At 37.3% G+C, this 21,863-nt stretch overlaps 1 protein-coding gene across 2 annotated transcripts in view; it reads left to right on the forward strand.

The window, feature by feature from the left end:
- PIK3C2G (phosphatidylinositol-4-phosphate 3-kinase catalytic subunit type 2 gamma) overlaps positions 1 to 21,863 on the forward strand; it is a 354,208-nt gene that overhangs the window by 190,927 nt on the left and 141,418 nt on the right. For both annotated transcript variants that reach the window (XM_036866811.1, XM_036866810.1), the window contains exons 18-19: positions 14,387 to 14,567; positions 17,078 to 17,185. In XM_036866811.1, the coding sequence (XP_036722706.1) occupies positions 14,387 to 14,567; positions 17,078 to 17,185 (289 nt within the window). The remainder of the gene's footprint in view (positions 1 to 14,386; positions 14,568 to 17,077; positions 17,186 to 21,863) is intronic.

Raw genomic sequence — 21,863 nt, forward strand, 5'->3', positions numbered from 1 at the left:
GTTGTTACTATATGTTTATTCTCTTTGTTATTCCAGTGGTTGTTTTGCTAGTACTTTTGATAATGATATAAAACAAACTGAGGATACTGAACTTGAATATCCTTGGGACCAGACTGGTCTTGAACAGTGGAGAAAGCTCTCCACCATTCTTCCTAATTTTTTATTAAACTGAGCATGTTGGCTAAATAGCATTCAAATAAGAAATATCTTTAATTCAGCAGCTATTCTGATTGAGAAAAGCTTAAGTTTTCCATTAGGTCATGTTTAGAAAAACATTTGTTGTAAAATGAGCCACATTGTAACCAAAAATATTTATGAAATCTAGAGAAATATAAACTAGAATTCAAACTGTGTATTTCTAGGAATAGCAAGAACAACTACTGTTACTATTGAGCTGATAGTAATGTCAGATTTTCACTAGATACTCTCCTGAATTGTATCATTTAGCCCTCATAGCAGTCATTAGATACCGTTGAGGCTCAGAGAGGTTAAATCAGAGAACGAAAGTCACACAGCAATTAAATGGCCCAACGACGTTACACTCTCAGATATGTCTGAGTTCTTGGCTTGTTTTTTGCTTATATTTCAAAGCCTTCAAACTGAAATTACAACTTCTTAATTGATTACCAATGGTATTACCAATCCGGAGATAGAGAAATGAGACCATGAATGAAGTTCCCTGAAGCAGAATTTATCATGCAAAAATAATAAACTTTCTCTTGCTGGATTCTTTGTCTATTTATACTTTTCCAGAATTCTTAGGAAACGAAATGAGCAAAATTAATTATCAACTTATCCTCTCATCAGCCTGTTTTCCTCATTTGTGAAAAAATCATTACACTGTAAACAGAAAAATCATTAAAATAAATCAGTTATTTTGTTCTGCTGCTAATTGAAATAGAGGGAAACAGAAAAAATGTTAAAGCATGAAAAAAGGAAAATAAGAAGTTAAGCATTATTGGATTTGGCTAACATAAAATACTAATTTAGGGAAGAACACCTCCAAAAATAGAGCATGTAAATATTTGGTTCAGAATTCAAATGAATAATTTTTAAATCCTGGCTAAGTGTAAATGTTATTTCCTAAGAAATGTGAACAGTAAACTACTTGTTCTTTTTTTTTTAATGTGTGTATCATTAAAAAAAAAAAATAGAAAATTCCTAACTAATTTATTCCAAAGCAATTTCAGTTATCAGCCCTTTGAGCACTATCATCCAAACTCCACTGTTGATTTCTGAGACAAATAGAGAGTCTCGTTAAAGTAAGCTCCTGAAACTTTTCTTAAAGGATGAGTTATGAAAGGAGAGTCCCATAAAAGACTAGATGATTTGGTTGTCCAAAGTGGAAAAGACTTGGAGGCCCCCACCCAAAATAACAATAGGAATAAAAACCACCCTTAGGTTGTTACAGGCCATTTTAATTTGGGTAGATAAACATTTTTTTAATTATTATAACTGCTCACATCTTAAGACTAAATTTTACAGTCTGACTTTTTTTGTACCAACATTATTTTTAACATCCAATCTAAATATCATACAACAAGCTTTTGGAAATTCTCTGGAAATAAATGCTCTGATTACTCACCTAAATAGATCCACTCTCCCACACAGACACATTCTTGCTCACAACCATACAGTACTTTTTTCTTACATTTGTAATTTTCCCTCTGAGATACAGGAAAATCCAATTCTAAAATGGCATAGTTTATCAAACAGAAAAGTGCTTTGGAAGATAGCTTCTCTACAAATTACCTGCCTCGTAGCTCATGTACCTTTGCCAGTGAAGTACTTTCAATATGACCATCCTCAACTAAGTCCATTTAATTAGGTGAAGTCCCCTACATACAAACCTTCAAGTTGTGAGCTTTCAAAGATGTGAACATGCATTCGCATGTCCAATCATGTAAGTTAGTTCACGTGTCTGGCGTACATTGTCACAAGCATGATCCTCTACAAGTGGTTGTGCTTTTGTGTACTTTACTGTACAGTACTGTGTAGAGTACAGTAGTACAGTATCTTTATTTCAAACCCAGGATGTCCAGAAGCAAGCGTATAAGCAGCAGTGATGTAGCTGGTACTACTGTACTTTTCAAGGTACTGTACTGTAAGATTAAAAATGTTTTCTTTATTTTTTGTGTTTGTTTTTTATGTATTATTTGTCTGAAAAGTATTATAAACCTATTACAGTACAGTACTATATAGCCGATTCTGTTAGTTGGGTACTTAGACTAACTTCGTTGAACTTATGAACAAATTGGACTTACAAACTTGCTCTCAGGAACGGAACTCACTCATGTGTAGAGGACTTAGTTGTTTCTGCTCAGTAGAAATTCCTCCAATACTTCTTCCCCATGATCTGAGCTCTCAAATCACAATATGATGGAGAATCTCTAGTAATTGCTTGGAATGTTTCAAAATTCTCAAATATATATTAATTAATGTGTAGGTTAATAAATATAGTTTAAATATATGTGTATATATGTGTAATATTAAACTTTTTGGAGATTAGAGGAAATAGCACATGAAAACATAATTTAAAAGGATGCTATAATTCCAGAGTTATTAACAAATTAGTTCACATCCTAAAATTTTAATCAAGAAATAGAAGAAACCGATTTTAAGACAAAGTTTATTTAATTTAATAGTCAATTTATTTTTTCAACAAATATTGACTGGCTATTGTCATGATCGGAAACTCTGTTAGAACACAAGAGTGTAAAATCATAATCCTTCCCTTAAAGAATTTAAAGTCTATTCCAATAAAATTTTTTAAAAAAGAAAAAGAATTTAAAGTCTAGTAAGAGAGAGATCAAAAAAAAACAAGCAATTAAAACACCCTTTTAAAAAACACAGTAAGTGTTGTAAGAATAATGGATACAGGAAAATACTTCACCCTTACAGAGAGGATGCTGCACACGTGCCCAAGATTGGAAAAAATTAAGAAAGACTTTCTAGAAAAAGTGCTAATTAAGTTAAATATTAAAGGATAAACAGATGTTGGCATATTGAAATATCATTTCAGACACAGGGGATGGGGCAATACAAAAGCATTATAGCCTGTGAAAGCAGAGGAGATAACTTTTTATAAGTAGTACTTTGTGTTTGGGATGGAAAAACATGAATGGGAATAAGAGATAAGACTTTAAGATGTAGATGCACTAAATCATCAAGTGCCCTGTTACACTAAGGATTTTATATTTTATCCTGAGGCTATATGGATTTTAATCACTAGAACAGGACTTATTAGACTAAGAGAACTAATTTAAGCCAGAAAAAAAGTAAAAATGCAGGTGGTAGGAAAATCAAGTACCAGTAGATTCAGGTAATACCTTCAAGAAATTAAGGCCTCAATTAAATCCTGTCAGTATGTGCAGAGAGAAGAAATTAGATTTGAGAGCTATTTAGATGATAAACATAATGGGACATGGTAACAAATTTGATATTGTGATGAAGGTGAGAGAAGAATCATGTCTCATTTTTAGTTAGTGTGATGGAAAGCTGGCGGTTATATTCATGGAGATCAGTAATTCAGGTAAAGAGGCAGGTATTGGGGGGAATGATGATGAAATTAGTCATGTTAAGGTTAAGATAGATGCCTTAAGAAAATCCAAGAATGATATCTTGTAGACAGATGAACATGTAGGTCTGGATTGGAAAAATGAGCTCTAGGTTGGAAACTATATTAGTCTGTTAGGGCTGCCATATCAGAGTACCACAGACTGGGTGACTGAAACAGTAAAAATTTATTTTCTTCCAATTCTGGAAGCTAGAAGTCCAAGGTCAAGGTGCTGAAGGGTTGGTTACTGGTAAGACCTGAAAACAGACTTCCTGTCTTACTGACAGCCCACCTTCTCACTGGGTCCTCACATGGCCTTTTTTCTGTGTGCACACTTACCCGGTGTCTCTTCCTCTTCTTATGTGAACACTAGTCCTGTTGGATTATGTCCACACCGTTATGGCCTCATTTCATCTTAATTACCTCCTTAAAGGCCTGTCTCCAAATACAGTCACGTTGGGAGTTAGGGCTTCAACAGAAGAATTTGGGGAACACAATTCAGTCCATAACAGAAACATAGATCTGATGATAGGACAATCATTATTATCATTTTAGAAATGGAAAGACTGAGGTTGGAACTGCTAAGTTACTTGTGCATACAGAGAGCACTGGAGATGGAATAGGCTTAGTCCTCTTTCCACATTCATACGATATAGTGGATAGGGCGATTATCCCTGGCTGGCAAGTACAACCTGAACAACAGCCAAAACGACAACAACAGCATCACAGAAATCGACAGAAAATTAACCAGGTAGGTTATAGAGGCTTCCTAGAACATCTGTAAGGCTGTATTGAATTTCTAAAAGGAGAGGGATTAAATGGTGCTTGCTGACTTCAGGAGACACGCTGTTTCATGACAGTGAGCAAGAATGTCCCAGAAATTTTCTCAGGACATCAAACACAGCTCCAGATCTTATGGAGAGTATCTCAGGGAATCTTTAATATCCTCGCAGAATAAACCACGCTATCCGTGCCTCTGAAGAATGAAGAGTGAAACGGCCGCCCCAGCTGTGATTTGAAACTGAGGTTCTGATGCGACCGGGTTCTGGGGAAGCTAGGTATTTCAAAGCAAGCTTTGCCTTAGCCCTGTACACCTGCCCCTCCGGCTGTGTTCAAACACATGACTTGTTCACTGCACAGTGTAATGATTATCCAACTTTCACCAGAGAGCTGTGCAAGAACAAAAGGCCGAGGGGTAAAGAGGATTTTTATTATTAGGTTGCTGTTCTTATGAGACATTCATATAGCAAAGGAATTGCTTTGCCGTTAAAAGAAATTTTGTTAAGGAAACTTTATGAAAAAGTTGCTTACACTGCTTTTAAAGTAACTATGTATGTATTCAGAAAAAAAAATATATATATATATAAAAAAAGGCTGAGTTTAGGAACTCAGTTCAGAACCATATTTTCAAATGTAAGTAAGGGAAAATGTAGACATCTATTGGACTAGTTTAAAATTCCACAAGCATGGATTTGAACATTAATTAGATGTCAAGCAGAATTTATTTTATTTTGGCACACATGCTGTTGTTAATGACTCCGTATTTCTCTCCTGCCACAACCTGGAGTTATCTGGCACCACAGGCCCAGTTAAGGTGGGTAGCTCAAGGCACATCTGTTGTGTGTGCACAGCTCAACAGGGTTTTTAGGTTCCCAAGTGCAAGCAGGGTGTTACTTTCAATTCAGCATCTTCTCCTTCCGCTCTCCTAGCCCCACTCAGCACCACCACTTGTATAAAGAAACCACAAAAGTCCAGATCCTTTGAAGTTGTGGGGTTGGTCTCACTTTTTAAAGTGAGGAAGGACAGAGCAGAGGTGAGTGTATTACTTGCATTATCAAAGTAGATCCACATATTCTATTCTTTTTACAGGCGAGGTAGGGGAGAGAAAAGTATTCCTGCTTATAAGTATTTTACACAAAAATATATTTAGGTTAACAAGCTCTTCTTTAAAAGTTCAAAAAAATGTTAAAAGCAGAAGGGAAAACATTATTAGCATTTGTTGGTGGCTTTGGCAGGGAATTTGTAGGTAGCAGGACAAAATTAAATGAGGAACTTTGGAAAGAAAGAAATAAGGAGAGCATGAGATTTCTGAGGGTTAGGAAACAGGAAGTAAGAGAAAGATATTAAAGAGAAACATAATAAGAAAGTAGCAAAAAGCGAATTTCTAGATTGTGTGTTAGTCTCGGGCTAAATCGTCAGCTGGTATCTGTGTTAGGATATCAGGAGGTGGTACAGCATGATGGTGAACAGCAAAGGCTTTGGAGTCAGATAAACTTGCATTTGAATCCCTGGTCCACAGATTGGGTGACTCTGGACAAGTTATTTGACCTCTATAAACCATAATATCCTCATCTGTAAAATGGAAGGAATCACGTTACCTGGAGCGGATGTGAGGATTACCTAACACAGCTACGTAAAATGCTTGGAAAATGCCTGGCATAAATGCTGGGTAAGTTCATTAAGTATTACAGTCATGGAGCCCTAGAGCTGGAAGGTATCTTACCGAACCTCACAAACTCCAACATTTTACAGAGTAGGAAAGTGAAGAGCTAAAGCATTACGTTTCTTGCCAGAGGTGATGCAAGTGGAAAATCATCTTCCAAGTCATGTTTTACTGTTTTTTAGGACACTGTGTTAATCAGCTCAGGCTGCAATAAAAAGTAACATAGACTGTGTGCCTTAAACAACAGGAATTTATTTTTCACAGTTCTGGAGGCTGGGAAGTCTAAGACTGAGGTGCCGGCCAATTTGAATTCCCTGTGAGGGCCCTCTTCCTGGTTCAGGGATGGACGCTGGATGCCTTCTCCATATCCTCACCTGGCAGAGCTCCAGTCTCTTCTTCTTATAAGGGCAATAATCTAATTATAGGACCCCACTGTCATGGCCTTATCTAAACTTAATCACCTCCCAAAGGTTCTAACTCCAATATCACCACATTGGGAATTAGAGCTTCAACACACAAATTTTTGTGGGGACACAAACATTTGGTCCATAACAGACACAAAATATGGTGCTGTGGAAAGTGCCTGGAGCAATGGTTAAGAACTGAGGGTTCTAGTCCTAAGGACCTTAGGCAGGTCTCTTAATCTTTCAGTTTCCTCACCTAATAAATGTGACGGGACGGGTGGGAGGGATTATCTCAAAATGGGGTTCAGCTCTATGCTAATGTAATATAATTCTCTGAGAATATGAGTGTAATTTACAGTGAGAGACATGTGTTTGACTGGAGTAAGGAAAACAAGGACTAACTGGGATCCCAGGACACAACAGGAGAGAGCAGAGCTAGGTGGAGTTTTTGGCAAAGGAAGAGTGGCAGGATCTGAGGGATTCTTGGGGATCAGGGAGGGGATAAAACCAGAATGAGAAAAAAGCGAAAGGCATTACAGGAGGGTCTCATAGAAAGCTATCTCTTCTAAAGTGTGCCCAGGGCCAAAATCCCACCTGTTTTGTTTTGTTTTGTTTTGTTTTAGGGTTAGTAAGCACGTAAGGAGTATAACAGTGGGGGCTGAGAGAGGTCACTGATAGCCATTCACAGCTTGGTGCTAAGCTAAGGAAAATGATTTGAATAAAATAACTTACCCTAAAGCAGAAGTGTGTGTTGGAATGAGAGGAGGAGGAGAGTTTCTGATCTCTGATATCACATCATTCAGTATATTAAACATGTGAACATTTGAATACATATGAGTGGATTGGAAGGAGTTTTATTTATTTACCTGTATCTCCCAAATTGACTATATCCCTCAGCAAGATGAGTGGGAACAGGCTCTGATTCCTAATTATGGATTTAAGAATCTTATTCAGGGAAACTTACCTGCTCAGCATAGTTTTTTTTTTTTTTCCTTCATAGCTTCCAGATGATCCTAATAGAGCAACATTGCAGTGTAACAGTCATCCTGATTACAAGTGTGTACGCAAACTGGGTACCATCTATGGCTAATTTTCATTCAGAAAAATACCATTTAAGCTTATAATTAACTATGCAACTGGTCATAACTGTTAAAGATTTTGATATGATGATAAAGTATCAATTATAACAGTAAATATATACCTATATATCCACATATATTCAGTGTTAATAACCTATTTCTTGACGAAACAACTTTGATTTCTTGAACACAGTTCTGTGCTTAACAATGATCATCCACAAATGAAGCCAGAATCGGCAATGCTCTATAAGAGCAGCGAGTGGCTGCACGGGGATGAAGAAAGGCAAAAAGACAAATCTCAGCCAACTCTCTGAAGATTTGGGGGGCAAGATTCCCCAGTTTTCGTTCTGCATGTTGAGGCTTTTTCTCTCGTGCAGTGCAATCAGTGCATTTTCCGAAGCTATGTTTCTTCCTGCACTGACTTGTAGATGTTTAACGGTCTCGCCTAGTTTTCTTTAAACTGGCTGAGCTTGGTATTGGTAGGTCTCCAATAAAAGTTTTTATTATTTTAAAAATACTACTTTTGCCCTTTTACATTCTCTAATTAAAACCAGGGTAGATTCCATAGTTTCCTGATCACTTTTAGATAACAAAAAACTTTTCACCACTTTTGTCCAATTTAAAACTCTGTTTTCTTCTCCAGTTTGACACATACCTCCTCCCCATTCTCCAGCACCAGCCAAGCTTTAGCTTGGGGGACTTGTGGTGGGGAGAATATTGTCTGCTGTTTCACTCCTCTTCTCTCTGTCTTCTAGTTCTAGCTTTTCTTGACTTTGGAGTGGGAAAAAAAGAGAAAGAGGAAAGTGACCCTCACACTTGTTGAGGCAAGCAAGTAAAATCCCCTGTCTGTTGTCTCTGACTTTCCATCAAGGCCCGCTCTGGGTTCACTGTCAAAGCTGGCTACCTCATCTGAGTGTGTATCTTGGGTAGCCTTGCAGGGCTTCCCACCAGGAGATCTGCCTTTGGCTCAACCTCTTCCTACACAGGAGTGGATCACATTTAATTACCTTACATGTGTTTATTTGAACCTTGAGAAATTCACACATCCTTGCTTGGCCAGTTAGGGTGCAAAAATGCAGGCTGCTCCTTTGCTATCCTGTCTTTCAACAAACCCTCTTTTAGAGCAGAAATCTAACCTGGGAATGAGGCAATAGTCTCCCATTCTTGCACACATCTGAATCAATGGGTATCTCTGAGCTTCCCTCCTCACTGGACTTTGCAAGGATGAGTGGGGATAGCGGATCCACTCTATTCCTCACTAAGCTGATGACTCATGACTCTCAAACAGCCCTTTCCTTTACCCCCGCTTGCAAATATATACTAAGGTCCAGGAGGGGCAATAACACTTGGTGTATCATAGCCATTTTGGCCATCTCCCAATAAACCTCGAAGAGTTCTCTGACTTCCAGTTGTTTCTTTGGCTATTCTTAAAACATAGGATACTCTCTTTTCTTTAATCTTGGGTCTTGGTCGCCAACTCCAGGGCAATAAAGGGAGTTCCATTAAATGCTGATATGGATAGATGCTTCCTTGTCCAAAACCATTGATCCCCTCCCTATTTAGCCATCTTAGTCTTCCAGCTGTTACCATTAGAGCAGAGCTCAGTTTCCCAAACTGCCAGGTGTACTGCCTCCCTCACTGCCCTCAGCCATCAGACCCTTTGTCCGGTAATGTGTTAGATTTGTCTAGTCCTGTGTTACGTAAGTCTTTTAAAAAAGACTTGCCATTGCCCTATTGCACTCATTAGTGCATTTTTACTCAGAGAGAATTTCCTATTCGATACTCAAACACTTGGCTGGACAGACAGCAGATGGTACATAAGCCTATTCACACTTTTAAATGAGCCAAACAGTATGTTAGTGTAATAAAATAACAATAAAATTTTAGCAGTATAACCTAATATACATGTCCAAATGAACCAGATCAAATCATTTTTGAAATACACTTTGGGGCTTTTTAGGATCCATAGAAGAAAGCCGTTTTTATTACTTTTATAGTTTTTTTTGATCTAAAATGTTATACTCAAATTGATCACCCATCTAATTCACCAGACTTGTCTCCAGATGACTTTTGTTTATTTTCAGTAATTAGGTTTGCCCCAAAGTATCCTCAGGGCTAACACTGGGGAGGTTTAAAAAATATGCTCCATATTCTAAAGGCAATACGAACAAACAAATGAAAACAAAAACAAAGAAAAGGGAAAAAGAAATAATATGAAACTTGGCATATTCATTAATTTTTACCATAGCAACAAATAGGCCCAAAGTTTCAGTGGCTTACAGCAAAAAAAACTTATTTCTCACTTACGCAGCATGCAGGCTGCAGACTTGCTGTCCTTCCACTTGGCTGCACGGGGCTCCTCACAGCAATGCTCAGCTCTGCTCTCCCCTTCCAGCACTGAAGGAACATCCCCCAGCGGGGACACGCTGTCCTCGTGACAGATAATAGAAGTACAAGAGAGCAGACCAATCCATGATAGCACATTTAAAGCATCCCCATGGACTTGGGCATACATTTTATCTAGTCACATCCTGTTGGCTAAAGGGAGTCACATGGCCAATCCAGACAAGGGGTGGAGAAGTAGATGCTGCCTCTGGGAAGGCACTGGAAGTCACAGAGCAAAGAGTGTGGTTGTATAAGCTTCAGGGAAGAAAGCATGGAGTTGGGAGAAATAAATCTACCACATAATATGAACACAATGGAAAAATCGTAAGTATGAACTGTAACATTCTGAACGACTGTTTTTGAGGTGGTAATAAATATTAGATATATAAATGGAAATATCGGGATAAAATTAAGTCAGTTACATACCTTAAGGGCCCTTCTCATATATTTAAGTGTTCTAAAAATGTATAAAATCTCTAGAGTATGGATTTCATTATTTTCTGAATTTATTCCCTTTTAATAGTTTTATATTCAAGTTGTTTCAAAGTGGCTTATTGACAAACATATGTTGCAAAATAACTATTGATTGGAAATCACATTTCTACAGACTTGGACCGTGTAATGCTCCTTATATACAAAATTCAAAATAAGTTCAGTGCTATATTTCTGAAAGAGCAAATCAGTATTCTAAAAATGAGCTAGTCATAGGAAACAGTTATCTTTGCAAGACAATAAAATGTATGAAGTTCCTCAGTTTAGGGAAATATTAAATAAATCTCTCAACCAATGAGAAGTAAAATAAAGTTGTAAAGGCTAAAGAGATATATGCTTTTCACTTCGTAACACACTATTGAAACCTTAAAATTAAAAATTCCATATCAAGTATTGGATTTCAGCCTTTATATGTCCCAGGGTTATAAATACACTTGAAGAAGTCACATTTTAAAATCCACCTGTGCTCACTAAGACCTGGTCTATTGAGTCACACATCTTACTCCCCATAAAGTAGCCACCAATAGAGGAAATGGAAAGGGGAGGTCCTGGAGTGACCTGAAATCACTCATCTTCATGTGTAGCTCAGTTTTCTTCTGGATGTTGTTTCCCTCTTCACTCACCAGAAATACACAAGTGGGTAAAAAATTTAAGGCAACCCCTAATTTGTGATATTGTGCTGTTGAGAACTAAAATTAAGACCTACACTGAAGGGAGTCATGAGGCAAGGAGGGCTGGGTTGGCATGATTAGTCTGTTCTATCCTGCTGGTAGACTGATGAAATGAGAACTATCTGTACTTTTCCTGGGCCTCCAGCAAGTCACTCGCCATGGGATCAGAAGCACTTTGTGCATGAAGAAATGGAGAAAAGCTCTAATTTCCAAGGAAAATCTCCATTTCATGCTAGCTGGGGTTTGTGTATCTGAGTCCACCACTAGCTCCTTAATTTAGGCAAATGCCTTTATGATATCCTATAACAAATATGCTCAGTCACCGGGGTTATGTTTGCTTCTCTTCTTGCTTTTTGCCTCTCTTCTTGCTTTTTGCCTCTCATACTCAACACTACCCAAACCTTTAATCAGCTAGATTTTATGCATTTATTCTCATTTTAATGTTGTCATTACTTACAGTCCATAAGACACCTATACAAAATAATATCAAGTTGAACCATTCCTGGATCTCGCATACACTAGGATAAACAGGTCTCTGACATTTTGAGATTTACCTCACAGTTTGTACATGGTCACATTGTCTGCATCTTAAAAGCCCAATCTTTCAACACCAAGTCTTACTTCATATTTCTCAGTCCCTTGACCTAAACTTAAAAAAAAAATTTTTTTTTGAATTTGGCATAAGCAATTCTGTGTCTCCCAGTGACAGTGCCTTATGAAAAGGGTTCCTGTAATGCTCAAGGGAAAGTGGCTAGCTGTTTTCCACAGTCTTAACAAACAGAGGCAATGGGTAAAAACTACCACATGAGGGTTTTAACCACTTCCTGATGGTGAAGGTCATTGATGTAGAATTGGCTAACTCTCCACCCAAAACTGTATAGTCCAACTTCCTCTGAATTGATTAACATTAAAGGACATGTTAATTTCTCTCATCAGTTAAAGTGATTGTGCCTAAAGACACAGGAATAGACTAACTGACCTCTTGTGGTCATCTATAACACAGTATGATTTCAATTCTGCAATTTGTAAAAAACTTTAAAGTTGGATAAAAAGCCATAGAGCTTGAACCAAATCTCACCAGGAGAGCATGTCATCATGGCAGGAATGAGAGTTTGCATGAGGTATGTTCTATAAGGAAAATAATCACAATGGAATGCCCTGAGTTTTCTTCACTTTTAAATTTTTTAAAACACAGTCACATATTCTCTCTGCAAATCTCCCCTGCTCTGTTTTATTTTGAGCAAGGAATCAAACTGATTCTTTTTCCCTCCTTGAATCAGCTGCTCATGAGAGAAGCAAATACATTTCTCATAGAATAAGAATTGAGTATTAGGAATACTAATTATATAATTTTGACAATTCCTATGACTCCCCACCCCTAAAATATATTTTTTCTTTAATAATTTTAGTAAAAAGTTGACTTTGTGCAGAATAACCTTTCCTTTTATCATGTATATAGCAGTCAGGTGGTTATAGAGTTATATTTATGTACCAGAACAGGTTTTAAATATCTTTAAAAACAAGTAACTCAATATTCAAAGTGTATGAAAATGCTGGCAAGCATTGATATGGGATATAGAAATACTCTACCCATCAATTTCCTACCTCCACTGAAAACCAAGTAGACTGTACAATGGTATATTACCAAAGTCCTCAAAATACTGTGAAAATCTCTGAGGTATAATTCTGCATAAAATATCTTGAAGTTTCAGACGTGGATGCTTTCTTTGGGGCTTTCCAATTCATACTCACATAACACTCGTTTTCTTAGAGCCTCCAAATAATGATGTGATACATTTATTACATCTGACATTTCAAAAATCTCACCATAGAGGTGGGTTGGAAAACTTTTCATTGTCAACTATTCTTCTTACATTGAAGGTATAAGTATAAATGGATTATATTTTCCATCAATACATCTTTAGACCCTTGAGAATTTTTTTGTTTTTTAATGCTTTCCAGCATTATTTCCAGCATTATTATATTCCCTTTGGTAAAGTAAAAGAGGTGCTAGGAGATAAGTTAGCTTTGTAACAATGACAAGGGAACAAGCCCTTACCTAAAAAAAAAAAAAAAAAAAAAAAGCCAGGTTCATTGAATTAATTTTTTAACTCAGATGTGTAGGAACAGAGAACATAGAACAAATGAAAATGATGTGTTTCTTAGAGTCTCTGTAGCACAATACATATTGGGCAGAGATGCAAAATTAGGAATGCAGAATGAAACTCATCTATATATATTTTGGCTGCTAGGTATTTAATTCTTTTTTTTTCAGTATTTCATTCTCACAATAACTTTCTTCTAGTTGTTTGAATGATAATTATTTTTCAGAAGAGAAGAAGATTAGAGACAAGTTAAGAATTAAAGAATCAATCAAAGAGAGGTTAACATTCAAGGGAATCAGTCTTTTATTTCAGTGTTTTAGGGCATAATAAAAAGTAAAGTTTAAGCATGTTGGAATTAATTTCAAGGCAATAGAAATTGTCACATGGCAGAAAGCGTAATCAAATAATTGTCACTGCTCCATTATCTAGCGAAGTATCCTTCCCTTTTTTTGTTCTATGCCTCCCGTGTTCGTGATACAAGCAGACTGCCAGACAGTGACAGAAGTTGGCTTGGGGAGGCTGCAGGATACAGATAAACTGATGTTTTTTGACTACTAGTATATACTTTGTGCTAAGCCCTTTCAAATTAGAATAGCATTAGTTTATTCTATATTCCATACAATTCTATGGAGTCAGAGTTATTTCTTTATTTTAACCTCAGCCCGGTTAAGTAACTGGCCTAACTTACATCTAAGTTATAGGGCTGAGATTTCAATCCAGAAATGCCTGAAAACAAAAGCCATGCTCTTGCCTTTACAATATCTTCCTCCAGGTAATCAAAGGGAGGTGTTGGAAGAAAGAGCAATACTTACGTATGTGACAGTGTGGAGACATTATCTTTTGAAGAAAAGCAGAAAAATGTGGGGTTGGTGGTTGAGTTGCCATATAGTGTAGTGACTAATAAATACCATTTCTAAAATGCTTTGTCTGTATTTTAATAAGAAGTCAAATATATGCTCTTAAGATAAGTATTTGCTATAGAATTTAAGAAGCCTGAAAGAGGAAAAAGTGCACTGTGAACTGAAATGAGAAAAGGCAGGTCTCTTATTGATTCTTCACTCTTGGAATCTCATTAACTATCAGGTGAAATGATGACTGCCAACAAATAAACAGCATTTTCCCCAGCCTGGCCTGTTAAACTGCCCAAAGCCACCACATACAGATTAGTCTGAAACACACTTATTGTTCCTGCTAGAGGTGTTTTAAAAATCAGCTTTAGATACAAGAATTCGTTTTCTCTCTTTCCTTCAGGCTGCTAAAGGATGCACAGAATGAAGCTTATTTTAAAAGCTGGTATCAGAAGCTATTGGCTGCTCTCCAATTCTGTGCAGGAAAAGCCCTGAGTGATGAGTTTTCCAAGGAAAAGAAACTCATCAAAATTCTGGGAGACATTGGTGAAAAAGTCAAATCTGCCAGTGACCCTCAAAGACAGGTTTGTTGCAAAATCAATCTTCATGTAATAAAGTTTTGTTTTATTTCTTAAACCTGGTTCAATTAAGTTTGAATTTCATAACACAGAAGGTAAATTCCTTGACTACACTTTGTCTTAAGACACTTAAATCAATTCTTTTGATCAACTTTTTTTTCAATTTACTATCCTAATGTTAATGATAATATCTATCACCAGGACATGATTTTTTTATCTAAATAGCCATGTAGCATAGACAGTACCTGACAAGAGACCAATTTAAAGGCAATTTGATTAAAATGACCAGATGAAGTAATTTACTCAGAAAGGCAGCACAATTCAGACTCATGGAAGAAGTACACAAGGGGACTTTTCAGAGCACCCTTGCCCAAGGTACAAAATCTAGGTCTAGATTTTTCTCACACTGCACTGATCAAAGTCACATTTTTAAAGACTTTTTTTTTCCCACAACAAATTAAATGAATTAAATGAAAGAAATCAATAGTGGTGTGGATAGTATTGAATAATACTTTTATTCTAACATCCATGGATGATAGTCAAAATATTGTGCCTCTTTCATCACTGATTATAATAATGGATCTGGCTGTTCTTTTTCTTGCTCTAATGGAAAAACACTTGCTCTTCTTAATTAACTGCATTACTAGTTCCCTTCACTGATATAGATCATTAAGTAGGTTCTCTTAAGTTCAACATTCTAGATGCAGTGAGATAGTGGACATCCATTCACTGTATTAAGAATTTCATTCAATAACAAGTACTTACTACAGACCAGGAGATAAGGATAGAAAGATGCCTAAAACACGAATCTTGTCCTCAAGGGAGCTCATAGTTTCTCTCCACCCACTGTTTAAAATCAACAAGACTTTTCAACAAAATGATATGAAAATAGGCAAAGGGTCCCAGAATTTTTTCCTAGCACAAGATTTTTCTTGCTGGAAGTCACTTCATTTGGCAGTAATGCCAGAAGCTATGCTACTTCACCTACCTAGGAGAAATTGGAAAATAAAAAGCATAAGCAGGGACTTTATTTTTAAATGGGAGACATATAAACTCTGTATGCACAGAAGAGCCTTAAGGCTAGTAACATGATAGGCAATGCAAAAAAAAAAAGTTCTATGATTTCTCCATATTACTGCAAAATCATTAATTATTTTCTAATGGTAGACAAAAAGTTGAAAGTAAGTAAAATAAATTTGGCTTAAAATTTACAAAATTTGTGTATAGGTTTGGTCTTTATTTCTTATGTTTCAAACTCCCTCATGTATTTAAGATGCATGCTACAGTTAATACAGTGCCTTTTTGACTATTTACATCACGTTCCAGTGATACTGACATTATTCTCTCAGATAAATGCGTTTCTCTCACCTTGACTGGCTGCTCTTGTGATAACACATCTTCACGTGAAAATAGAAAGAGAAAAAGAAAGAGGTGGGAGAAGCATTTATAATTTCTCAAAAGTTACTGTAAGCTTTTTTTCTCTTCTTTTTTTTTTTTTTAAAGCCCAGTTAAACTATATGAAGTGAAGAGATTTTAGTTAAAGAGAGCAGAGGTTCCCCTCCATGGTGCTCTTCAGGCAAATCCAGGTATAGAAAAGACAAAAGAGGAAGACAAAAAGAATGCCACTGTGGAGCTTTGCCTCATTTCTCCACCTTGTTTTGCTGGATTCTGGGAGTAGTAGATTCTATTGTTTGGCAGTGAACCCGGAGTAAGAGCTAAGAAACTTTTGAGAGTTAGTTAAACACTATTAATCTGATATCCTCATTTTTAGAATTGGGCTTAAACAGTTTTCAAAGTAGGCTAAAAGGAGTTTTTTTTTAAATTTTGAATTATTATTATTTCTGAATTATTGTTTTTCTCCTTTTTGTGTCAGGGGATACACAATTCTAAAGGTATCATTTGTGGTCTCAGACCTTCCACATGTACAGAGCACTATGGAAGGGAGTGAGTCAAGTATCAGAAATACACTTACTGGCATTTAGTAAACTATTTGTTCATATGTATTACTGCTTCTGACATTTATCAATGGTCTATAATTATCTTTTTTGTCATTATTTTGTCTCCTACTCTATGTAAATTTTTTTCTAAAAAGTATTATACTATTAAGTGTAAACCTTGAGAGTTACAAACTAAGATTTCAGGGAATTATGATAAATGGATCATGTTAATAATTACTTAAAGCAGGGGTTGCAAGTTGGTGGGTTACAGGTCAAGTCCAACCCATCATGTTTCGTTTGAACAGAACAGTGCTTTGTTTTGGTTTTGTTTTTAATTGAATTTAAAGTTCTTCAGAAAGGACATGCAATCTTTACTTCCCCATTTTCCCCGGTACTCCCTATTGTCTTTAGCCCACTGCCTCCTCATATGTGGCTACATCACCCACCTGACCCCAAAGCACCCAAGTGTGCAACCCCTGAATTAAGGAGTTTACTTAATCAACAAAAGAAATTATAACTTGAAGGAAAAGTCCAGTTCTTTTCAGTTTCGAAAATGCTTCTTCTAATGATTTTTCACAGGAGGTCCTGAAGAAAGAACTTGGCAGACTAGAAGAATTCTTTCAGTGTACAAATACCTGTCACCTTCCTCTGAACCCTGCCCTATGCATAAAGGGAATTGATGGAGATGTAAGTCAATGTATTCAGTAGATAAGTTGAGTATTCTCATTGTGTATTGTTTAGTTCATTGGATGTTTTTGAAATGGCAAAAACAATTTATAAATTGTTATTGCAATTATTTAAGAAAAAAGTAATTGAGTCCCATCCAAACTGTGTGTGCTCTATTTGATGCACTGTGACCAGCTGGTATCACATTAACCTCATCAGATATTTCGTTGGTTTAGAAACACACTAACCACAGTTCAGTGGAAAAAAATGAAGACATTTCTCACTGAATTGATTTCTTGACTTATTCAAAATGGTTGATTTGGCGACCCCATGCAGGCTAGTTTAATTTCATGCTTATTTAGATTATGTGCATGCCCATGCCTAGGACACTAGTATATCATTAGCTATAACATCTCAGTTTTGATTCAATTTAAAATTCATTGATGCTTATGAGTCACTGTGCCATATATGTTTGTGATTTTACTCATGCCTGGAAAGCCCTTCCTGGCATTGTTGTACTCACAAACTCCTTCTCTTCCTAAGTCTCTATCAGCCACCCTTCTCTGACTTAGAATCATTCTTTCTCCATGAGCTTTATTATATTCCTTCTCAAAAGTCCAAGAGTAGAAGACTCTAATAAAGAGGATTGATAAGTGAGATTTAAAAATGAAGAGGTTAAACTCTCATGCATGCACAATAAGTGTTAGTTAACTAAAGTCGGAACACAGTCAAGAAAAACAGATTTAATAATTAGGAGAAAAATCAGACCATTAGTATGAATAGAAAAAGTTTTACTAGAAGCTTAATACTGTCACCTTTACAATTATGCTGCTGCAAAGACACCCTACAAATTTTCCAAATGTGCTGCATAGACGTACTTTGAATAATAACAAAATAAGGCATCAATTTTATAAGCTGAGATATGTCTATCTGGGCTAAAATCCAAATCATCACTGATTTTAAAAAATTGTGTAACCTTTTTTTTTTTTTTTTTTAATTTTTATTTATTTATTTATTTATTTATGGCTGCGTTAGGTCTTCGTTTCTGCGCGAGGGCCTTCTCTAGTTGCGGCAAGTGGGGGCCACTCTTCATCACGGTGCGCGGGCCTCTCACTATTGTGGCCTCTTTTGTTGCGGAGCACAGGCTCCAGACGCGCAGGCTCAGTAATTGTGGCTCACGGGCCCAGTTGCTCCGCGGCATGCGGGATCCTCCCAGACCAGGGCTCGAACCCGTGTCCCCTGCATCGGCAGGCAGACTCTCAACCACTGCGCCACCAGGGAAGCCCTGTGTAACCTTTTAATCATTAGCAGTATGCACTGATTGATGCTAAAGATACATGGAAACATTTCAAAAACACAGAGTATCTTAATGTAGAAAGAACAATATATCAATAGTTCATTGAGTCCAGATGTTATTTTTTATTTCTGCTTTCTTGGTTTGTCATTGTTGTTTAAGGAATAGAAAGATTGTTTTCAATCAAAATTACATACGCGTTGTGGCTTGTGCAGGCCTTGGTGAAAATTACTTATGTGTTGTGGCTTGTGCAGGCCTTGGTGATGTGGGGCACCAGCTCTAGTGGATCGTTGCTCTGAGTGTCCAGGTGAGCAGACCATGCCGGGGGCATCAGCAGTTCAGGAGTCATCACCCGTAGTGCTGTGGCTGGGACCACACTCCTTCCCTACAGCGACCTGCAGCCATCGGCACTTTCCCTGAGGCTGGGAAGTGCCCCAAGTAGAGCCACCTCGTTGTCCCATTTGCTCTGGTCAGCTGTGCCTGAGCGTACAGCAATGAACAGGGCGGATGTGGAGGATGGTGCTCTCACCTGCAGAACATGTTGGTCTGTCCTCCAGGCCTGCTGAACAACGAGGAGGTCTGAAGGGACACGCATCACATAGGAAGTGCAGTAAATGCGGCAGAGTTCTAGTCAGAGCCCGCATCTGGTTGGCCATCAGAGGATCCATACTGGAAAGAACCTCTGGGAGTGTAATGAGTGTAGTAAGACCTTCAGACAAACCCCTCAGCCAGTGGTTCATCTGAGAAACCAATGAGGGTACAAACCCTATGAATGTGAGAGTGTGGGAAGACTTGTCATCACTCCTCCCATCTCAATAAATACCAGAGACTCCATCACTGGGAGAAACCTCATCAAGGTGACGAATGTGTTAGAGCCTTCACTCCGCGTACCCTGCTCATTGCTCATCGGGTAGCCTGTACTGGGGAGGGGCCTTCTGAGTGTAACGAGTGTGAGGCCTTCATGCAGAGTAGAACCTTTTCCAGCATCAGACACTTCACACAAGTGAGAAACGTCATGTTCAAGCGAGTGTGGGAACGTTCTCTGTTCCGTTAGAGACCGTACTGACCATCAGAGAGTTCACACTGGGGAGAAGCCTTACGGCGGTAAGGAAGGTAGTAAGGCCTTCAGTCAGAATATATGTCTTATTTGACACTGGATCCTCCATGCCAGGGAACAAGCACATACATGTCAGCAGTGTAGAAAAGCCTTCAGTCAGACCTCTCAACTAGTTGACTATGAGCAAATTCATACCAGAGAAAAGCCTTTTGAATGCGGCATGGCAAAACGTTCAGTCTAGTAAATGTCTTATTTTATATCACAGACTTCACACAAGCAAAAGCCCTGTAAATGTGGAAAATATGCCATCAAAACTCATACCTCATTACACATCAGAGAATTCACACTGGTTAGAAGTCCTATGAAAGTAGTAGTGAATATGGGAAGGTCTTTGTTTATAGCACCAATCTTACAGTACATCAGAGAGCCCATCTGGGGAGAAACCTGATAAATGCAGTGATTTGGGGAAAGTCATTACTGAGCTTATCGTGCATTAGAGTTCGCTCTGGAGAGAAGTCCCGTGACTGTAGTGAGTGTAGGAAAGCCTGCATGTGGATAGTCAGCATTCTATTTTAATCACCATCAGTAAACTACACTAGGGAGAAGTACTCAGGCCTGGCTCAATCCATTCTTTAAAGCATGGGTCTCCAAGACAGAGAGCAATGGTCTTAGGTTTGGTTAAACTTTCTTTATAAGAAGAATTCTCACCCCTGTCTCTCCTTGGAACCACTAATCACAATGGACCATTTCCTGTTTCACTAAGGGGTAGATCATATGAGAGAGTGGGAATAACTGAACGCAATCCTTCTCCCCTCCTGGGAAAGTAAAGACCAGACATTTCATTTACTAATAGGTTTCTTTTCCTTTTTAAAAACTGTTTTAAGTCTATTTCACTAATTTTCACTTTTCAAGACCAGAGGTCCTATCTTCCTTTCTCCATTCTAGCTTTTCTTATCTTCCTTTCTCTATTCCAGATCTTTTATCTCACCATTTACATAAAATATCCTCCAAGATTTTGATTCATTCTTTCCTATCTCTTGGTTATGGCCCTCCCAATCCACTTTTAACTTCTACTCTAATCTAAGGTGTCCTTGTTTACCTTTTTCTACCTAGCAAACCTTTTCTTTTACCTGTTTGCCAATCTATGTCTTTCACAATCTTCAAATTCAGCTCATCTCTGAAAGACTCTCTTCTTCAAATGCTTCTTCATTCAGCTGTGAAATGCATGCGTGTATACATTCATACCAACTTTTGCAGGCTCTATGAGAGGTGGATATGGTGTCTCTTTCTATTAGCATATAGATAATGCTTTGTGCATACTAGCTGTCAAATGTATAGTATTTTTGCCATGGCTCTCAAAAAATATACTGCGTGTGAAAAGCAAAATATTAAGCAATGAAAGCAATATAGCTCTGAGTGATATAATTAAGAAGAGGGACTAAACCTTGCCCTCAGCCTTTCTTAGCCCTTTGTCTCTTCCCTGGACTTGGCATACCTCAGAGAGATCATCACTCTCCCACCCCAGCCCCCAGAATTGAATGAGGAGAATTTGAAAACCACTGATCTAGACTCTGGCCTAATACAGGGTTTCCTAATTCAATACCGTGACAGAAGGTCATATGTTCCCTGATTGACTGATTCTTGCAGCGAGAATTCATTACTTAACAAGCAGCCTCATCCTTTTACTATAAAACTCAAATTGATTCGGTAAACAAGGGTTTCTGTTTGCTTAGGGATTAGGTTAGATTTATGTTGATAGATTAAGAAATAGATCCTTTCCTCTCAACTTCTACTGATTTCAGACTTATCAGAAATAATGATATTCAAACTGATCCTTCAAAATAGATTGATGTCATATTTTACTAAGTTGATTAATTGAAAGTATCAAGTTGTTTTCCTTTCTTTAGTATTGATTTAATTCTTCACTGTCAATGTGAACTCTCTAATAACCTAAAGACATACAGCCTTTTAACACTCAAACAGTTGTAAGCACATAAAAGGAAAATAATGGACAGTAGTCGATATCATAAAACTGAAAATAGAAATGTAAAGTATAATTGAAAGAAACGAGAATAGGAAATATATGTTGTACTGTTACTTGTAAAGATAAGAAAATGTTCATTAGCAAAAAGTGAAGAAGAATGCGTTAATCTTTTTGAAGTACCCGATTAGTGTCAGACACTGTGAAAGGTATTTTATATCCATTAGCTCATATACCTATTCCAAAAATGTGTGACGTAAGAGTTTTATCCCTATTTTACAGTGGGATACAAACATTTAAGTAACTTGTCCAAGGTCTTACAGCTGATAAGTTACAGAGTCCAAATTTGAACTCAGGTCTTTGTTAA

The sequence above is a fragment of the Balaenoptera musculus genome, chromosome 10 (assembly GCF_009873245.2).
Source record: "Balaenoptera musculus isolate JJ_BM4_2016_0621 chromosome 10, mBalMus1.pri.v3, whole genome shotgun sequence".
NCBI lineage: Eukaryota > Metazoa > Chordata > Mammalia > Artiodactyla > Balaenopteridae > Balaenoptera > Balaenoptera musculus.